Source organism: Zosterops lateralis, assembly GCF_965231275.1.
Source record: "Zosterops lateralis genome assembly, chromosome: 1".
Lineage (NCBI taxonomy): Eukaryota > Metazoa > Chordata > Aves > Passeriformes > Zosteropidae > Zosterops > Zosterops lateralis.
Window position 1 is genome coordinate 5,150,635 of NC_139762.1, and position 20,630 is coordinate 5,171,264.

General features: G+C 46.8%; 1 protein-coding gene across 1 annotated transcript in view; it reads left to right on the forward strand.

Annotated features, from left to right (window-relative positions):
• The first annotated feature begins 214 nt into the window (after window positions 1-214).
• The window catches only part of VILL (villin like), a 35,938-nt gene continuing 15,522 nt past the window's right edge, over window positions 215-20,630 (forward strand). The window contains exons 1-6 of the mRNA XM_083880385.1: window positions 215-810; window positions 11,913-11,994; window positions 13,482-13,556; window positions 16,290-16,486; window positions 19,554-19,662; window positions 19,991-20,101. Coding sequence (XP_083736511.1) covers window positions 11,926-11,994; window positions 13,482-13,556; window positions 16,290-16,486; window positions 19,554-19,662; window positions 19,991-20,101 — 561 coding nt within the window. The 5' untranslated portion in view covers window positions 215-810; window positions 11,913-11,925. The remainder of the gene's footprint in view (window positions 811-11,912; window positions 11,995-13,481; window positions 13,557-16,289; window positions 16,487-19,553; window positions 19,663-19,990; window positions 20,102-20,630) is intronic.

Genomic DNA, 20,630 nt, shown 5'->3' on the forward strand with positions numbered 1-20,630 from the left:
TCCTCGGGTCATCCCCAGCCAGTGACATCAGGCAGCCTCCAGTGGCTGTGATATTACTGCCATCCTTCACAGGTAATTCTTCTCTTAGCAATAAGCTACAAGTGTCCACACACACAGAGCTTCCTGCTGCTGAAGGTGGCTTGGCAAACACTGCCAGGGCTGGCTGGTTTATCATTACTCTTCTCCTGGGAGGGCAGCCCAGTTAAACACTCCAGTGCTCTGTTACATCCCCATCCCAGTCACTAACCCTCACCCCAGGGCTCCTTGTGAGCACAGGGACACCCAGCTCGGCCTTGCAGGCAAGAGCAGGGATCTCCCCCGAGCACTTTTCCCCTTGGAACAGCTTTGCCAAAATTCGGGACAGTCAGAGCCAGCGGCTGGAGCTGGAACTCTTTGACCACTGAGCATTGCACCTTGCTTTGTCCCGCAGAGGACGAAAAAAAGGGAGAAAAAAAAAAAAAAATAAATCCCTCCTGTGCCCTCCTAAACCTGGACAAAACAGTTTTTTTTAATGAAAGCAGCACTTAATCATTATTCAGCGCATTCAGAGCGGCGGATATTTGATGCAAACAGAGAGTTGGTTGAAACTCTCCCGCACCGGTTCCCTCTTTGTCCCCCCGTGAGCCTGGGAATGGGTGTGATCTCCGGGTAGGAGTGTCTCTGCGGTTAACTAGAGGATTGAATTACCGAACAGAGCTGTTCCCGAGCTGACAAGGTAGCAGAAACAGTGAACAAAAAGTGTCCTGGAACTCGGTGAAGAGGAGAGAAGGCGCTGGAGAAGGGACACCTGTGAGGACACCTGGCAGCAAGGTAAGCCGCTCTCTGCATCCCTGCCAGCTTCTATAAGGCCAGAACTGTTTAATAACTTTTGTGATGTGGGATAGCAAGAGACAGACAATTAATATGCTTCATGCTTAAAAAAAAAAATAAATAAAAATAATCCTCCCCTATTAGAAGCCAGGATGTGTCTGTGGAAGGAGCCCACCCTGATTTCCATCGTTTGGGGCTGGAACAGGCAGCTCTGAGTTTGCCAAGAACCCGTCCGGGCTCCGCATCAGCTCCGACACATCTTTTCCTTCAGCTCTCTGCACAGCCTGGCTTTGATTTCTTGCAGCGCCCAATTAACAATTAGTTTTGTTTGGCCCTGGATTGTTTCTCGTTTCGCTGCCGTGGGGATTTGCCCAAAGCTCGCCTGCCTTTGGGGCTCATTTTTGGGTGCAGGCAGCCGCGGAAAGTTTTTGGAAGTTCTCGTCCATGGGGTTTATTGTCGTCTGATCGGCAGATTGCTAATGGCCGGGCTGCTGTGCTCTGGAAATAGAATGTTTCTCTCATCCTGCTCGTTGGAGATGCGAGTTGCACTGAGGTAAAATTGAGTTGTAATGGAGTTGAGCTGCAGGCTCACTTTGCCAGTATTTTTCTTAGGCGTGCCTATTAGGAACATAAATATTTAACACAAAGGAGAGCTGATATGAATTAGCATCTGTGGGAGGTTCACGCTTATTCAAGGCTGCCCTAGCGCAGATGTAAACAAGTGTTAGAGCAGCTGAAGCAAACTGGCCCCGCCAGAGCAGCACTTAGGCGGTGAATCATCCAGGTGCTTTTTACACACCGCGGTTAAATGGGCTGATTAGAGCCTGCAGAGTAGAGATTAGACAATCGCAGGGCACTCTGGCTTTCCTCTTCCGCGGGGTTTTACCGTTCCCCAGGGATGCCAGGTGGAAGGCAGTGCAAGGACGGGCAGAGCAGAAAAAAACAACAAACCCAATGACCGTCTTCCCTCACCTTTCTCCTGGCAGAGCCAGGTGAGCCTCCCCTCCTCCTCCTCCCTGCACAAACAGGATGCCTTTATCTTCCTCCAGCTCCCTTCTCACGGTCTCATGATGCTTTTTCCCAGGCAGGACTTTGAGGCAGCACTTGCCAAGGTCCCCCAGCTGGGAGCAAAGGTTCTGTGCCATGGCTGTGAGCAGTGTCACCCTGATCTCCTGCCTTCTCCTGTCTCTTGGGGCTTCTGCTTAGGCTGAGTCAATAAATCCCTGCTCTCGCATAGCCAGGAATGCTGAAGATGCTCACAGTGTCTCCTGGTCTTTTCTATGGAGCTGTGCAAGTTTTTCTGGACTTTAAGCATGGAAGTTGTTATCTTTTCTGTTATGGACCCCCCATCCTGGGGTGATCCATCCCCAGCTGAGGAGGAGGCTGGCTTGGACACCTTCCCAATGCTTGGGAATGTGCTGGGGCTCTGCCCTGTGCTGGGCACATCCTGCTGGACTCAAAGCCTTCTCTCAGTTTCCACAGAGTTAAATACGTGCTGACCCACTTGGAAGCAGAGCCCTGGAATGGTCAGTGCAGTGAAGGGAGCTCAGGGCACAGCCAAAGCATCAGTGTTACCTGCCCCAGCTGTGTTTTTATTACCCCTGGGGAACACTAGTGCCACCACTGACCCTCCTCAAGGTCCCTCCTTCATGACATTTTTGTGTCAGCCTTCTGAGATCCTCACTGGGCTGGCACAAGCCACAGGTTGGGCTTTCCATGTGTGAAGGGTCCACCTGCCCAAGGAAGGACTCCAGTGTGGCCACACCACACCCAAAATATCTCTGCTCCAGCTCTTTGTTTATTCGTGTATATTCTTCAGCTTCTGTTATCCCCTCAGAGGAACAGATCCTTCACTCACAAGGGGAAACACTCTCCCACAAGTCATTAAAACCTCTCATCTCAGGAGCTCTCTCTGCATATAATACAGCCCTGGAAATGGGCCTAATTATGGTTTATCCTGGATGATTGTACATTTCTACTGTATTTCCACCCATTCTGGATGTGAAAGGGATGCAGAAAGGGGTGAATATTATAATTTAAAGTCTTTTTGGCCTCTTTCACTCTGAAAAGTCCAGGCATCGGGTGATGTGTATCCAATTTAGTTGCCTTGATTTCCAAGGATCTCTGCTTGTAACACAAACCCTCTCGTTTTTTATCTGTCTTTATCTGAGCCTCTCCAGCCTTATCTGAGGCAGTGCTGGCTGCAGGAACAGGGGAACTTGTTATTACTTTATATCCACGTCAAGGATGTGGCACATGGAGGATGTTAAATTGCAGGTTGGATCCATCCTGGGCAGTTCCTGAGCTATTCAGAGCAGTCGACCTCTTCTACCTAAAAATGTCCTGTTGCCATGCCCTGGGATGAAAGGAGAGGTTTGTGCCTGGCCCTTTATTTAAAACTGCTCTTACAAAAACAGCTGCACAGGGTAGGAAAAAGGAAGTGCTGGAAATGATGGTCTTTTTTGGATTAGAGACTTTCTGGGTCCCATCTTTCCTTTGGGAGTGTGCTAGAGCCTGAATTACTGTCCTTCATTGCTATCCCACCCATCCCAGTCTTTCAGATGCCTTATTCCCTGAGTGGTGCTCAGACAAAACTCCCTTTGGCAGCTCCAGGTGGAAAAGGTTGTACAGGATGAGTGACTCTGCCTAAAGCTGTTTTTACAATGTTTTCAAGGATGTTTTATTCACCTGGCTCTGTGCAGGTGACGTGCTGATGTCTCTGCTTTCATTTCTGCCCAGAGAAGCTGAGTGGCCCCTCCAGAGTCCCAGGAGAGCCCAGAGCAGCCTCACAGCTCCCCTGGGGTTGGAAGGGCTGGATGACACAGTGACAAACACAGCACAGGTGTGGTGTCAGCACAAGCCTGGAGGGTAACACTACTATGGGTGACTGCTACTACAAAAGTGTGTGGTGCTGGTGTTTCACTCAGAGAGGATCCTGGGGAGGACTGGCTCTGTTTCCAAGACCATAAAGCTCAGAAAAGGGAACTCACAGCCTGACTCAGCACCATCCCAATGGAAGCTTGGGCTGGGTTCATTGGTCTCCTTTTGTTTTGACACAGGTCGGGTGTCTTTCATTAGAGTTGTGTCAGCCAAGACTCACAAGGGATGAGCTTCCCTTTGCTGCTTGAGAAACAAAACTTTCCCCTGAATAAACCTGTTACATCTCACTGGGCCAGAGATGGAAATGCAGAGTCACCCACAGGAGCACCTGCTTAGGTCCAGGGCTTTTCATTTGCAAACCAAAATGGAAGCCTGATTGGTGGTTTTTTTTGGGTTTTTTTTTTTTTTTTTTTTTTTTTTTGTGGGTTTTTTTTTTTTTTTTGGGTTGTTTTTTTTTTTTTGTTTTGTTTTGTTTTGTTTTGTTTTTGGTTTTGTTTTGTTTTGTTTTGTTTTGTTTTTCATGGAAGTCCTGGGTTTCTTTTCCCAAGCTTGAGGTCATGCTTGCAGGTCTGAACTGGGACAAAATGAAACAGTCCCTTTTTTTTGGTAGTTAATATTAATCTTGCCACTTTCCACTGGGAAGCCAGTGCTCTGGAACCAGTTCTCCAGGTGGTCTGAGTGGAGGCAGAGCATCTCCCCTGCTCCATCACCACCAAAAAAAAGATCCTGAAGGCAAGGGCTTATTCAACTGCACTCATTAAACTGTGGCACAAGGGAAAAGCTGCTTTTTGTTTTGCACTCATACACATGTGTGAATTCTTACAATAAATATAAAACTGGTACGTGCAGCAGCAAAGATCCCAACTCTTAGACTTGTTTTTTGAGAAGGATGGGCCAGGTGGGCACTGGCACTTGGGTTTAAAGGAGTTTTATTTATGGTATTTGTCTCAGTTTGTGCTGGCAGAATCTTAGGGCGTGGTGGGTGGGACTGAGCCCCCACACTCTGGGAGAGCAGGAGGGAAGTGTGGCAAGCTGCGCTCTCCACCCAGGGGTTTTCCTGTTAGGCCAAGGGAACAGCCAAGTCCCTCATGTCCAAGATTCACTGGATTTGCCCTGGAACAAACACCAGGATGAGGGGAACCCCCCAGGGGAACCCCTTCTTAGACCTGTGCAGCTGAAACTGAGATGTCTAAGACAAGGTGGATAAATCCCAGTCTCCAACACCCTCTCCTCCCCTTACTCCAGGTTCTGCTTAGGAAGCTGTGACCTTTTCCTCAGTTTCAGCTGTGAAAATGCTTTTTTTTTAGTTTTTCTCCTTCCTGTAAACTTTTGAAGAGCAGGTGCTTCCCAGGACACTCTTGCACAGGTGAACAAATGCACTTTCTCTCCTCCCTGATGTCTCAGCTCTGGTTTTATTTAACCTGCAGCCATGGGGTTAAATCATACCCCACTGATGTGGAAGAGGATGGTAACTTTTTTCGTGCCCTTGATGAGTAATTAGAAGTTAGTTAAAACCTGAACCACTTCCCTGAAGACCAGGAAGAGGAACTAAAATGGCTTTGCTTTCCTCCTGCGTGCACCTCCTGCCCTTGCTGTGGCATGAAGCCCTGCCTTTGGATGCAATGCTGGTCCTGAGCCAGGAATCTCTGCCTTTCAGCAGAGGAGAAAGAGCTAAAAGAAAGGAGAGATTTGTTCCTGATGAATTGGCAAGCTACCTGCTCACCTTTCCCTTGGGATGGCTCCATGCTGCTGCTGACAAAAACCCCATGGAGAGGGGCTGGAGGTGCAATGGATACCTCTGAAGGGGGTGTGCACCAAGCCAAAATTTATTACTTGACAAAAATGCCCCTGGCACCACACCAGCACAATGCAGGGGGCTTGTATGCAGAAGGTTTTTAACAGCTTAATGTGCCTGGGTGTTTTTTTCTCATGGATCTTCAGAGAGGTGGGTTTGTACAGCAAGAGTTTCTTATCAGTCACAGGGGCTGATCTCAGGGAGAGATTCCTGCAGCTGCTTGGGAAAGCTTTGAGTCTTTTAGGGCTGCAGAGATCCTGCCTGCCTGGAAGAGCCTTCTGCTTTCAAAGACATCCTGGGGAAGAAGGACTTTCTTGGAAAGAATTCAGGCAGGAGCTGCGTGGGTGCTCTGACCTTCTCTGTAGGACACCAAGGCAAGATCTGCCAGCCCCACCTTCAGCCGGGTGGCTCTGCCTTTTCCAGAGCCAGTCACTGCCGAGCCCTGGGCTCCACATCCATCCTGGTGAATGTGGAAACTCAGGCCACATGACTTGGGAGCTGTGGCTGTAGTCAAAGTTGTGATTTAATTGTCAGTGCATTGTTCCTGTTTGCTGGGACAATGCAGCTCCATCGTTCCCAGGACAGGCAGTCAGCTGGTAAAATTTTACAGGGAGGACTCAGAAATAGCAGCAGTTTGCGGAAAAAAGAATCTGCTCTTACAAATCAAGTTTCCCAAGAGCATCTGCTTAAAGATCAGGCTGCTGGAACAGCACCAGCAGGGAGATTAACAGAAGGGGACAAGGAGGATCATGAAGAGCAGTGTGGAGAGATAAGCAATATTTCCTGGATGGAGTGAGGTGTTGAGCTAGAATTTATGGCAGGTGGAAATGCAGCTGCAGGGACTGGTCAAAGTCAGGAGATAAATCAAGAGATGCCTTCCCTTCTTAATCAGATGTCCTCTGAGGAATTTGAAGAGGGAGATGAGATACAGATTGAGGGTTAGTGCAGCTGGGAAGGTGGTTATTTCCCAGCAGCCTGGCATTTCCTTGTGCTTTTTGCTTTTATATTAGGAACAATGGAAGGATTGGAGGATTAGTGCAAGGTCCATCCTCATAAAGAGCTGAAAGATGAAGCTCAACAGCCTCAGTGGTTTTCTGGGAATGACCAAGTATCTGCTACTAAGTCTGAGATGCCAGAAATGGGCAGGAGGGGAAGGCACAAGTTATAAGAAGTCACACTAAGCCAGAGGTCTGTTTCTTGTAAGGCCTGGGATGGTGGTTGGAGGTGGGGTAAATTTCCAGGATTCAAGAGACAGAGGAACTGGGTCCAGGAAACACTGGACAGCTTTTTTTCAGACAGGGCAAAATGGTTATTGCTCTTTCAGAGCCTGGGAAACTCCTTGGCTAGGTGAATCCAGGTTTCTGCATCCTTTAAATTTACTGAATAGGGAATTCAAAAACCTCTCCTGGGCTGTAGAGCACTTACAGTTTAAGAGGCCATCATTTACATTAAGCCATCTCTTCATCCCAGGCCCTTGTATCCTCACTCACGTTAACCCTGAACAGGCTCAGCATCCTCAGCATCACAACCCACGAGCAAAGAGCAGAAAACACCAGTGGTGTGGTGATCCCTGGCAACCATTCATGGAAAAAGGGGAAAATCTGCCCCTCTTAAACCAGTGAAGTCCCCTGTTATCTCCAGAGTCGTTGACCCTGAGGAGAGGAGCACAATCTCAGTCCATCCCATCCAATGCCCCATCTCGGGTTTTCATCCAGCACTACTTAAGTCTGAAAAAGCCCTTCAAACCTTTTCAAGGTCCATCCTGATGATCTTGTAGCCTGGACAGGGGATCTTTTCTGCCCAGTGGAGGTGGCTGAAGCATGAGGGCCGATCCATGTGGGATGGCCAAATTATTGGCAGGCCCAGGGGAAGGAGCAGCTTGCTGGAAGTGCAGCACCTGAGCAGCAGCTCGTGGCCACAGAGCCCCAGGAGCTGAGCCCAGCCCAGCCACTCACTCATCTCATTTCAAAGACATTAAGGAAAGCCAAGCCTGCCAGCTTCCCTAATAAGCTGTTCCAATGTTTAATTGCCCACCATGATCAGAAATAGCATCTTATTTCAAGGCCTGCTTTACGTAATTTTAGCTGCCAGGCAACAGCCCTTTCCAAGAAGGCTGAAGTGCTCTCTGTGGTCACCCAGGCGTGTCTGGGCAGAGCCCTGTCCTTGGCTGGAGGGCCACACTGAGATCCTGAACCTGGACCTCACAGGACTTGGAGCAGGAAGATGAGCTGAGCTGTGCTTTTTCCTCTTTTCCCATCCCCACAATACATATCCTGCTCCCTGCCCTCACTACTGTGCTCCAGCACATCCAGCATGGGCTGGAGGAAGGTCTTACAGCTCTGAGTGTGTGACAACATGAGAGAGAAGACAAGCCCCATTGCTGGCCCCATTGCTCATGACTTTCCTGTGGCATAAAAGCTGTTTTTTCTCCTCTTGCAACAGAGGAGTAAAATTCAGCTTACCCAGGCTGAGTGCTGAACTTCTGGACAGTCACTCAGTAGGGACAGTCGCTGCTCCTGAGCTGTTGTAGCTGATGAGCCACATGAGGGAACTCCAGTGTTGAATTTCCCTCCTCTGGACAAAACAAGAGTTAACCACTGTCCTCTCTGCAAACAAAAAAATGGCACCTACTTGGGCCCAGATGCCCAACTACAGTGGAGACAATGAAAGCAATTCAACAGCCCCTGCTTTACCTCATCTAATGCCAGTCCAAGCATTCCCAATAATTAGGCCTTTCAGCCTGGAAAGGCTGGAGCCACAGCTGCTTCCTATTTTCCCAAAGCTGTACAGAGCATTAGTCATTTCACTGGGGGTTTTTTATTACCGTGACTACAGCCCAGCAAGCACGGGCCAAAACCCAGGCAAGCCAAAGCAGACTGAATTCAGAGTGTGCTCCAGGAGTTTGAAATGTTCCCCTGTCCCTTTTCTGAGTCCTGGTTTCTCCTCCCCACCCAAACAGCCCAAGGCTGCCTGGAGAAATGTCCTGCTAGGTCTGGGTTCCCAACATGGACTGAGCTGACCCAAAGGGAGCAGTGATTGCTGGCACTTCCACCTCAGCTATTAATCATTAACCAGCCTTGGGAGTGACCTTGACACTTAATTAGTCATGTAGTCCTTCCTGAAGGCAAAGCTTCTCCCCGGGCTGTGCTGGTTGGAGAGGGGATCAGGGTTGGATTTAGCAAGCAGGAGCGTTGCTGTGATTTTGGCAGTGCATGAAGGGCAGTGGGTGTAAGGGAGACCCATCTGCCTTCACCCACCAGCTTTGTCACCTGGATTGTGACAGGAAAAGCTCTGATTTTAGCTCTGGAGGAGGCTCCAGGTGCCCCTGGCTGTAACATCCAGTCAAGGGCCAGCCACTGACGTTTGGTTTCCAGGTTCTCTGCCCTCAGCCAAAAGCAGTGTGTGATCTTTGCAATTCAATTTACAGCACCTTAACCAAGTGGTGATGACCCAGCAGAGCAGCTCCAAGCCAGAAGCTGCCTTTGCTATGGGCACCTCTCAGCCCACATTCATGGGGTGAACTTTTCTCCTCTTCCCATGGAGAGAGGATGATTTTCCTGGCAGTGGTGGCAATAGGATAGGCTGGCCCTGGAGGTGGAGATGGAGTAGTTATTAATGTTATTAATGTGGGGGCAGAGAGATGAGCTACAGCTGCTTCTCTCCTCCCTTCACAGGTAAATTGTGTCTGCCCAGGGAAGCAAATCCATGCCCATAACCAGTGATTTTCCCAGGTGAATTCCTGCCCCAGAGGCAGTTGACTCAGTGCTTGCCAATTTGCATTTCACCTAATGCTGAGCAAAACTGGTTTGACTGAGATAAGGGCTGCCCCAGACGCTGCTGTTGAAACCCCACAGTGAACGATCCAAGACTTAATATCCTTCTTTTTCTTCTTCTTCTTTTTAAATGCTAAAAGTTTCTGCCCTTCATTATTTCAGCGCAGATGGGAAGATTTCACTCCATAAATACCAGATTTCATATCTGGACAGGAGTTGAATTATGGCATCATCTGATTAAAAACCCCACTTTAAATCATTAATGAAATGAGCTGTCTGCTTGTATCGGTCATATTCCTATTATTTCCAGCTTGGCCACCAACCAAAAGAAGCTGGAAAGTCCAAAGGAACAGACAGCCTTGTCTGTGATTCACACTGCCCCAGCTAAAGCACTGAGGAGGAAAGGAAGGACACCATTTCTCAGAAAAGTGGAGGGTCAGCACTAATTGTGAGGTTTCAGATAGAGAAAGGATCCCCAGGAGAGAAGGAGATCCAAGAGCCTCATTTTTAGCCAAATATGTTTGATTGGGAATCTGTGGAGCAGTGCTGGCTCTCAGAGGGTTCTGTCCAACACGACTGCCTGTGGGCAGAGGAATCTCAGCATCCTTTGGGCTAATTTTTCTGGGAGAGGTTGGGATGCTGGGAGAAGCAGGGATCCAGATGTGTCTCACAGCTGGCCAGCTGCTGGTTTCCTGAGCTGTTAGCAGGAGAGCAGGACGCCTGCTGCCTTCCACAGTGAGAAGTGTCAGTGGAGCTAAAAAACTTCACTGCCCTCAAATATAAATGTCTTTATTGCCTTTGTTTTCAGGTTCTTCCTGTTTTGATGCTGGAAGGAAAAAAAACCCTAAATAATTTAAAAAGATGGCTGAGGGAAGGAGGCTTCACTTGTTTGTTTTGTTTTTTTTTTTTCTTTGATAGAGACCTTTTGAGTGTGATATTAAAATAAAGGAAAGGTCTTTTGGCTAAAGATCTGAACTAAGACCATGTTTTTGTATTTAGTTCCTGACAGCCCTGTACTCCAGGGCTGTAAGTGAGTCAGGACACCATTTAGAGCAGTGTCTGTCTCCTCTGTGGACACTGAAATATCTTCCTGGATCTGGCTTTTAATCTGCGTGGGTGTCAATCACCTTTCTGGGAATTGAAGTGAAAAATGTCTTTTTTTGTCCTTGCTGTTTGTCTTCCTGCCTGGAAGCTCTCTGGAGGATCTGAGAGAGAGCTGAAGGTCGCTGAATGTGTTCTTGAGGCCACATGGACTCAATCTCCTACAGTCCTTCTGTGTTCAGGAAGGAATGAGCACTTGTGACTCCTGCTGCTGAGCACTGTCAGTGCCTGCTCAGGTAACAGCGAGGTGCTGGGGCTGGGCTCAAAACACTCCAGGAAACACCTGCATCTCCCTGCAGCCTGAGCAAGGAGCCAGGGTCTGGCAGCTGTGGGAGGTCTGGATGGACCAATGTTCCTGCCTGTGGCAGCATTTTTTGTGCTCTTACTTAGAGTTCAAACTCTTCAGGGTGACCGACACTTGTTCTGACTTCAGTGTGTCACACGCAGCGCCCGTAACACGAGCAATAAACACCCTCTGGCAGGGATCACATCTCTGCTCTTCCCCTCCTGCAGAAGAGCAGTGAGCTGTGTTTTCTCTTTGGCCTGGGTTTGTGAGCAGGACTGGCTCATAGGGGAAAGGCTGATGTGGACTGTGCCCCTGCCCTGTCCCGTGGCTGAGCCAGCTCTAATAGGATGTAATTCCACGTTTTTATGTACATTGCTTTGGAAGCTCACTTCCTTCAGGAAGTTGTCCTGTAAACAAGCTGGTTTAAGAAGGTGTTTCTTGAGCAAAAGCCTCAGCAGTAGGAACAGGGAACATAGCTAAGAATAGTAATTTTTTTTCCCCCACAACTGGTAGATATGATAGAGGACAGATTGGAGACCTCCACCCATCAGAGGGGCAGCTGAAGACACAAAAAATATCTCAAATATTCTCAGACACCTTTGTGTGGGCAACCTGAAACCTGCTTCTTCCCCATGCAGGCAGGAGGGCTTAGGGAGATGCTGGGATTGTGTAAAATAGACATTCTGGTTGTTGATTGGATCAGTCTGTGCTCTGCTGTGCCTGCATGGAGCTGGGAGCTCTGCCCTGAGATACCTGTCTCAGTTTAGTCTCAGTTTAGACCTGAATATTGTCCTGAAGTAGAAAGGCTTCATTCCTTGGGCTCCCAGTGCCCCAAGGCCAGGAGACCTGGCCTGCCCTGACCTCCAGTGCCTGACCCAGGAAGGCACAGGACTCCTGGAGGTCCACTCGTGTCCCCTCCACCCCTCGTGCCATAGTGGGAACAAACCAGTCCTGATGTCAGGTCCAATGGATCCTTTCCACCTGTTCAAATCCAGGGAAAATAATCCCCCACCCAAACAGCCATGTCCTATCCAGTGTTTGCTGGGCTTTGATCCTACACTTTGCTCAGACCTTCCTGAGCATGGACAGCCTGGGAATGGGGGTTCATCCCACCTAACTCTCAATAGCAAAGAGACAGAGACACCTCCAAGTGTGGATTTTCTGTATTAAACCTGCTCTAACTGTATTAACCCAGCTGACCAACACACTCACTGTTGCATCTAATTATATAATTATTTTGGGTTTTTCTTCTTCCTTTGCCTTCCAGCTCAGACTGCAGGATGGCAGATGGTGACACAAATCTCCCACCCATCGAGAGAAAGCTGGGACTGCAGATATGGGGCATAGAGGTAGGACAAGAGTGATGGCACATGTCCTCTGTCACAGTCATGTCTCATGTCCTCTGCACTTCTGTGTGTTTATGTTTCAAGGAAGATGAATTCTGGCAATAATCTGTGTGGGAAAAGAGGGTCCTACAGATAAGATACAGTGGGAAACAGTATTTCCCCATGAAATGTTCAGCGTGTTATTGTTTTGGTTTCCTGCTCTGTAAAACAGAGATGATAGTATTTACTAAGGAAACAGGAATGTGGTGGGACTGAAATCATTCCTCCAGCACTGGAGGCTTTTCTCACCCCCTTTTGGAATCAGTGCAAGGCTGCTTTAACACAGCAGAATTTCCCTGTTTCACCAAGCTGGGTTATCCACAGGTGGCCTTAGTCCCCACCAGCAGCTGCCTGGGGAAGACACTTATTTTTGCAGCAAAGGCATTCCATGGAGTCTATCTGTACTTCTTCCTTGCCTTTCCTACTCTGTGTCACTGCAGGGAGAGATCCTGCAGCCTGTGAAGTTGCCTTTTTGCTGGTGGTGGTATCTGATTCTGGATTGGAGCCAAGCTGTGCTCAATTCTGCCTTTTTCTAGTCCAGTTCACCAAGAACATTCCCCTGCAATGAGAGTGGGTTTAGACTGAGGTGCCGAATCCACTCAGGGGAGCACTGGGAAGAGAATCCAATGTCTCCAAGTGATTTTCAGCAGGTCACAACCATGTTCCAAATATCACAAGGTCTTCACCTTTCCATTTCTCTCCAAAGCACTTTGCTGAGCTGCTTTCCAGAGGATCTGTAATTAGAGCTGTGTGGGTTCACAGGGGTCAAGCTGGTATGCTGGGAGACAAGTCAGGCCAGCAGAAGAATGTGTGTCTCTAATTTCAGGGAACCTCAGAGCCAGCTCCAGTCCAGGAGCTGCGTGTGGATGGGTGAGTGGCACAGCCAGGCACCTGTGCTGGGCAGGTTAATTATGCACTTGTGCCAGAGGAAGTCTGCAATTAGGGAGGGGTGAGGGACCATCAATGTCCACAATTCTGTCTTTTCTCAGTGCTGTTGGTTGTCCTGAGCCCCTAGCAGAGTGGTTATCCTAACAAAGTGCTGAGAGTTATCCTTGAGCTCGCGGGCACTGAGTAAAAGACTGTGCCCAAAACTAAACCTAGGATGAGATGTGCTCACTCTGCTGGGAAATTGCCTACAAATGCAAGCTCTGGAGCACTTCAGCTTGACCCCCAGGTCTAAACCCACAGGATTGCAGAAAGGCAGGGAGAGTAAAACAAACCTGTCAGCCTGTCCCAGCAAAATCATCCTTTTCCTCTTCTCACACCTTAGTATTTTGAATATTCCCTCCAGAAGTGGCTTTTCCCAGCTCACAAACTCAGCCCTGATTCTTCCTTCTCCAAACCCTGGTTGTCACCTCAGTGTTTTGTGCACCCCAGCCTGTTCTGTTTCATACACACCAACTCCTGCCTCTTCACTTTTAGCAATGACCCCAACTCTGATTTCCTTACAGAACATGAAGATGGTTCCTGTACCTGAAAAAGCTTATGGGACTTTTTTTGAAGGAGACTGTTACATCGTTTTGCACGTAAGTGAGACAGCAAACACTGGTCTCTGTTGGGCAACTGGTTCAACCCTTTTTTGTTTAGGTCTGCCTTGGTTCCTAGGTGCCCTGTCCTGTGGAAAGAGCACTATTGAAGTGGTTGTGCATGTGTGCTCACCATCTAATCATGGATCTGAATTTCACGTGGCTGTTGTGACAACACTGTCTGTTTAGTAAATCAGAACTTCAGAGGAGCTATTAACTTAGTAATTCATTAAAAGTGTTTATCTTCCAATCAACTGAGTCATGCCCAGGCATGGCAAAATGACCAGCAAAATGACATTCCTGGAAAACTCAATCAGGACCCACATTTAAATGATTTATGGGAGTCCTTGGGGGATGTGGGATGTGACCAGCTGGAGGGTCTCATTTTTAGCAGGTGATGTGGGACATGAAGATGTTCCATGTCGTGTGTCACGTAAGCAGCAGAGGCTCTGCAGCCTGTTTCATGTCCCTTAAGGACACTTCAGCCCCACCCAAATTTGGTCCAGACCTACCTGCAACCATCTGAACCTGGGCTGGCTGTGAAGGACTGCTGAGAACCAGCTCTGCTCTCTGCAAACTGCCTCGTGTTCTCAGATTTTGGCCTGACAATGATATGTTACACTCACCTCCTAAAATCCCTTCCAAATCCCTTCATCTCATAGAGCAACCCAGACAAGTCCCATTGTACCAAACCCCATCCATGTGGTGGAAACCAGCAGCATTTCCCATTTCCTGAGTCTGATTTTGCCTCCTGCAAACATCTCTGTTGTGGAGAGGCAGCAACACCCCCAGTGCCCCTCAGTAACCAACTGCACATCCACCATATGCCAGGACGGGAAAGCAGGCTGGGACAGCAGCACAGGATGTGTCTCCTGCTCAAATGCCCCACACACAGGCCTTTAGGGCACCTTCTGAGTGCTGAAAGCCTGAGCTACAGGCCCACAAACACACACCTAGAGCAGAACAATGGAGTCCTTGCAGGGAGCTGACAGTGTAAATATGGATTTTGGTGCTCAGAGGCTCAGATTGTGTTGAAACAACTTCCCCAGGCAGAAGAGCCCTTCATCAGCCCACTATTCTCCTTTTTCCTGGAAGATAGGAGGGTAGAAACACTCATCTTTGCATTCTGCTTCTTTACTGGAGCCTCTTCAAATGAAGATTGTCCGTGGGACAATGGGCCTTTGATCATCTTCAGCTGCAATGTATTAAATTGAGCGATTTTTCCACAAATTAATTACCTGTGCCCAAGGAACAGAGCTGTATTTTATTCAGCTCCTTCTGCTGTGCTTCGCTGTGGTATTACTGCACAAAGCAAATAAACAGAACTTAGTGTCAAATCCAGCTTATAAAATGAGCTTTCATTACCTTTCCCAGGTGTCCATGATGGGATTTAACACAGTGGGTACTGAAAAATAACTGGCACAATTGAAATAACACTGAGCACACCTTCTTCTCAGCCTGCTTGCTTCCTTTTTCTAGGCTGCTGGAGTTTTCTGTAATAAGATGAATCCCAGCATGCACACACTGGCTCAGCTTCATTTGGAGTTACGTCTGTTTTGCAAGTCAGCAGGAATTCTGAGATGGTTTGTGCTGCTCTGTCATGTGCTATGAGAACAACAACAGGAAAGAAAGGGTAGCATCTCCAGGCAAATAAATAGCAGTGCACATTGCATTTCAAAAGGTGGTCTATGGGAAGAATCTGCTTTATATCTTAATATCAAAATACACAATAGTAGGACAAGCTGAAAACATTAATTGCACAGGTGCTCAGTTTTCCTTGATAATGGGAGTTATAAAAGAATATCAGACAGAAACATCCTTCAGTTCAGTTTATAAAATCCATAAATTGCTCTGCTGAATAAGGAGAGCTCCAGGCTGAGCTCCCAGAGAGTACCTGAGGCTTTGTCCTCTCTCCCCTTGCCCAGGGGAAAGGCAGAACTGGGAAAAGTCACTTGGTTTTCCAACACAAAAATGGGCTGGGCTGTGAAGGTTCTTGCTTCCTTTCTTCCTTTCCACAGTTAGGATTAATACACAGGAAACAGGTTTCGTGTTCAGATTTGGATGTTTATTATCTCTTTTCTATTTACAGACTTGTAAGCCATGAGCTGTAACTAGCAAGTTAGAGAAATGAGATAAAATTGAGTACTTCTCACTCTTTCCAAGGTTATTTAAGTGATAATTACCCAATAATTGGGTGACACCTATATTATTTCTACTTTTGACCCAATAATGACCACCCAAGGCCCGCAATGTAGACCTTCTTCACCCAATTACAGAAAACCACCCAAACCCATGAAGAAGAAGGGAGAACATGAAGAAGGACTTAGAGAATGTGTATAATCCTCCATCTTAACTCAGATGTATTACTATAGTAATAGTAACAGTAAAATGATAAAAGTAATACTATATACCATATACTATATACACTATATACACTATATATAGTATACTGTATATAGTATACTATATATACTATATATATTATACTATATATGTATATAGTACATATATATACATTATATATACATATATAATACATATAGTATTATACTATACTGTAATATATACTATAGATATACTATACTATATACTGTTTACTATTTATTATTTACTATATACTATAGTATATAGTATATAGTGTAGTATATTATATACTATAAAATCCCATAATCCAAGTTTCTAGACTTCCAACACCGCGCCTTCACCCGGACTTATCCTTCCTGCCTCTTGCAGACCAAGAGGACGTCCCGTGGCTCCTCCGTGGACCTGCACTACTGGATTGGCAGGGATTCCTCCCAGGATGAGCAGGGAGCTGCGGCCATGTACGTGACCCAGCTGGACACGGCTCTGGGGGGCAGCCCCGTCCAGCACCGCGAGGTGCAGGGACACGAGTCCGAGACCTTCCAGAGCTACTTCCGCAACGGCATCATGTGAGTAGCTCCAAATGACCTGCGCTGCCCTGGTTGAGGGAAAATTTGGGAGGAAACCTCCCGAGTGACGTCCCTCTGGGAAGCAAACCCGAACAGGTCTTTCACCCTCAGTTGGTCCGGGAAAAAAAATCTCCTTAGAGAAAAGTGGAAAAAGCTGTTTATTTAACAAACAGAGTGTCCGCAAGGACAAAAAAAGGAATAATATGGAATAACAAAACCTCTTGTCACTCTGAGGTGAGATGGAAAACTCAGAAAGTCATTGCTGTGGGTAGCTCAGCTCACTCAGTCCCTTAGCAGTTCCTCCAGGGCTGGAAAATGCATCCTGGGCCCCAGTGGGCTGCAAGTGTGAGCTGCTGATGCTCTCCTGGGTTTTCAGTCCAGAGCAGGTTTAAACAGTTCCAAGAAAAAGAGAAAAGAACAGTCCAGGGAGCTTCACTGCCTCAGCTAGCTAAAAACTAAAAGCAAAAAAATTATCTCTGTCCCGCTGTCTGTCTGTGCTGCAGACAGCACAGTCCAGGAGCAGAATGTGAAGCATGACTGCAGTTTCTGAAAACAAATCCTGTGTTTCTTATTCCATCCCCTTTGCTCTCAGAACCAGTCTGAAAGGTACAGAATACAATGTCCAACATAAACAGAACAGACAGTTGGGGATACAAGCATCATAAAGTCACCCCAGGACACCTGCACTGAGGTGGGTCGTGGCCCCTGGGGTTCCTTCTGCTTCTCTACATCTGAGGCATCCATACCTCAAAAATGTGAAAAATACAGTGATGCATTTCTGCATGGGGCCAGAATGTTACTGGCTCCACAAAGGTGCATCACACCCCGAGGGTTGCCTGCAGCCTCTCAGAACTGGCTTATAAAAATTAAATAAAAATTAAAATAGCCAGACAGCATGATCAGAGGTGTTTGGAAAAGAGGAAAATAAACTATACAAAACAAAAGAGTAAAAGCCGTGCAGGGTGGATCCTAACACCTGCTATCACACCCTGAAAATGCCATGAGAGTCTCCCTGTTTGCCTTTAAGTGTGTGATGATCAAGGTAGGATTTTTGGCATGCTGCCCAAGAGAAATAGCTGCAGTTCTTGAGGTACAGCTCAAACCATCCAACAAGTGCCTTTGTGTTGGAACCAGGCCAATTATGGTGAGAAAAGCATCAAAGTTTCTGGTTCTTTGCCTTATAAGTGAAACAAAGAATTAAACCCAAATCCTTTCCTAATGTGGGAACACCTGCTAGGTCAGGGGTGCATTACTACAATACAGGTCAGCAGTGATGCTGGTTAAAATTCAGAGCAAAGAATTCCCATTTTGAAGGAATCATTTGTAACACCCAGTCTGGAGCCGTGGCATTCTGTTCCGCTGGTCATTTGCCCAGATCTTTGCAGTAATTGAATCTTAACCTCCCTTTTGTTCACCTCAGGGTCTTCTCTCCTCCACAGACTTTCAAGTGCCCATTCAGAGCACTTCAGACTAATATCCACCTTAAAGTGAAGTGCTGATTTGGCTCATACTAGGTGTAATACTCGTGTTGAGGAAGGAAAAAGTGACTGAACTTCTGTCGTCTAAAAGATACTGTTGAATACATGATATGTTGATATATTGAATCCAATCCCAGGGTCTTTGCTCACTCTGGGGTTTTTGGAAGGACTCCAATCACTGTCCTCCAAGGAAAATCTTGACTGGCAATGAACAGCCTGAGTGCCTTGGTTTCAAACTGCTGAAGGAAACGCAGATGAAAACCCATCCGGGGTCAATATCCTCCATCCCAGCCTGGCTGGATATCTCTGTCTTGTGCAGCTCAACAACCTCTCATGAATCTCCTGATGAATCTAAAGTGCTTTAAGCCTCATCTTAAAGATGAGCAAGGGACAACGAAGGACTGAAAATCAGACCCTCAAAACCAGTCTGTTTGGAAACCTATCTGCCTCTGAAATCAGCATGAATTAGGATTCATCTGGGTCTAAACCACATCCCCATGGTCAGTGAGGAGGTCTGAGGCAGAGTGAGAAATTATAGCAAGCTCTTTCCACATCTTGGCAGGTGGACTAATCACCCGAGCATCCTTCTGTGGCTATCTTAAGCTGGGCCAAACAAGTCTAAAGTGGTGTGAGTCACATTTTTGACCACATTAGCCAGTACTTTTCCAGTTATAATAAAATACATCTATTACCCACATGGCAAAAACTACAATCAACAATTGTATCTTTTTTTTTTCCCTAAATAGCAGTTGCATTGTGTCAATTACTACTGTAGTGTGAACAATAGATCTGTTTTCTAAAATGTTCTAGGATATATAAGAGTGGATTAGACTTTCCAAAAATATTAAAAGGGCTTTGGGGCTTCCTGTAGGGGGGTTGAACCCTCTGATGGTTGTGCAAAGTTGCCACAAGAGAGGGGATGGCCTTGTGGCACGAGGTGATAACAGTGCTGAGAGTGGCTACTGCAAAGTGTGTGTTCAAGGATGGAAGAAAAAAGTTGGGAGGTAAAATCTGAGGGAAAGACAGTGTCCTGTACTTGTTGACAGCTTTGTTCTGCTTCTGACGACAGTTTCTTGCCTAAGCTGCTTTTAATAAAGTAACTATTTTGAAGAAAACAAAGTTTTAGCAAGAAGTTTGTTTCCTGCCAAGCCTGTTTCATATTTTAATTGAATGCTTATGGAATATTTCAATTTTGGGATGCCACCGCCATGGTCAGTGGGATTTTCAGTTTGGTTGTGTTACAGTTCCATTGCCACCCCTGACCTGCCTGTTCATCTTCTCCCAGGATGTTTAATGCTTGAAATCGATGCTCTTGAAAGTCTTGTCCAACCTAAATGATTTTATGATTGTATAATTGTGTACACAGCAGCAACACAACACCCATAAGAGGCAGACAGACACCATAATAAGAACCATGAACAGCAGTGAGGCAGCCCAGCATTTGTCGCTGCAGTTTTAGGACTTTGAGGTTATTTTGCCTCTAGATTTTTTTTTTTTAGTTGCCACCAGAAGCTTGGGGTGTTCTCAGAGGATAGAGGGGAAGGTATTTTCTAACCAGCACTAACTCTTTATTCTCTGCTGCACAACAGCTACAAGAAGGGAGGAGTGGCTTCAGGATTTAAGCATGTGGAGACCAACATGTACAACATCAAGCGTCTTCTTCATGTCAAGGGCAAGAAGCACGTGTCAGCCACAGAGGTAAGAAGAAAACCTTGCCCTTCTTATGGCTCATTTCTCCTTCCCTCTCCTCCCTCACTCATTTTTGAGCAGATTTGCCTGGTGGGTATCTCATTTCTGCTCAAGAACTTCTATTTCATGGCAGTTTTCAAGTCCTCACTTGAGGGTTTGGTGTTACCACAAGAGAAGCCACTGTGCTCAGTGAAGAGCTGAGTGCCAGCAGAATGAGCAGTCACTGCAAACTCTTTCTTACATCCCCAGGGACAGGTTTTCCATGGCTGTGACTTGTCACCTGCAGCTTTCCTTGTCCCCCCCCACTTTGCCAAACTTTCTCATTTCCCTGTGACAGGTAGCACTCTCCTGGGACAGTTTCAATAAGGGAGATGTTTTCTTGCTGGACCTTGGTAAAGTGCTGATCCAGTGGAATGGACCCAGCTGCAGCATTGCTGAGAAATCCAGGGTGAGTACACATGAAAGCCACTTGGTTTAATGTGACATTTTTTTGATGCCTAGGAAAAAAGAAAAAAAAAAAAAAAAAAAAAAAAAAAAAAAAAAAAAAAAAAAAAAAAAAAAAAAAGAAAAAAAAAAAACTCACAGTGTTTTCACAGCTAAAATCTTAAGAACAACAACATGGAGATGATGTAAATAGTGACAAATTTTCTACTTGCCCATCTACTGGTTTTAGAGGCCCATGAAATTGCCTTGCTCCAGTTCAGACCTGGCCTCAGGTTGCATTTCACAGGCAGCCAAGGGCACATCATTAGTTCCAGCCCCAGAAAGTCATCCAGCTCCCTCTGGAGCTCATCTCCATCCCTCTGTGCCCTGTTGTTTGCATGGCATAGGATTAGAAAGTCAGCAGCTCCAGTAGGTTTAGCTTCAATAACCACCTCAGGATAGATTAATTTTCATTTTTTTTGTTTACAGCATCCACAGGGAATTCTGGCTTGGTCAGTATGAGACAGGCAGGGATACATAACCCTGATAGGTGC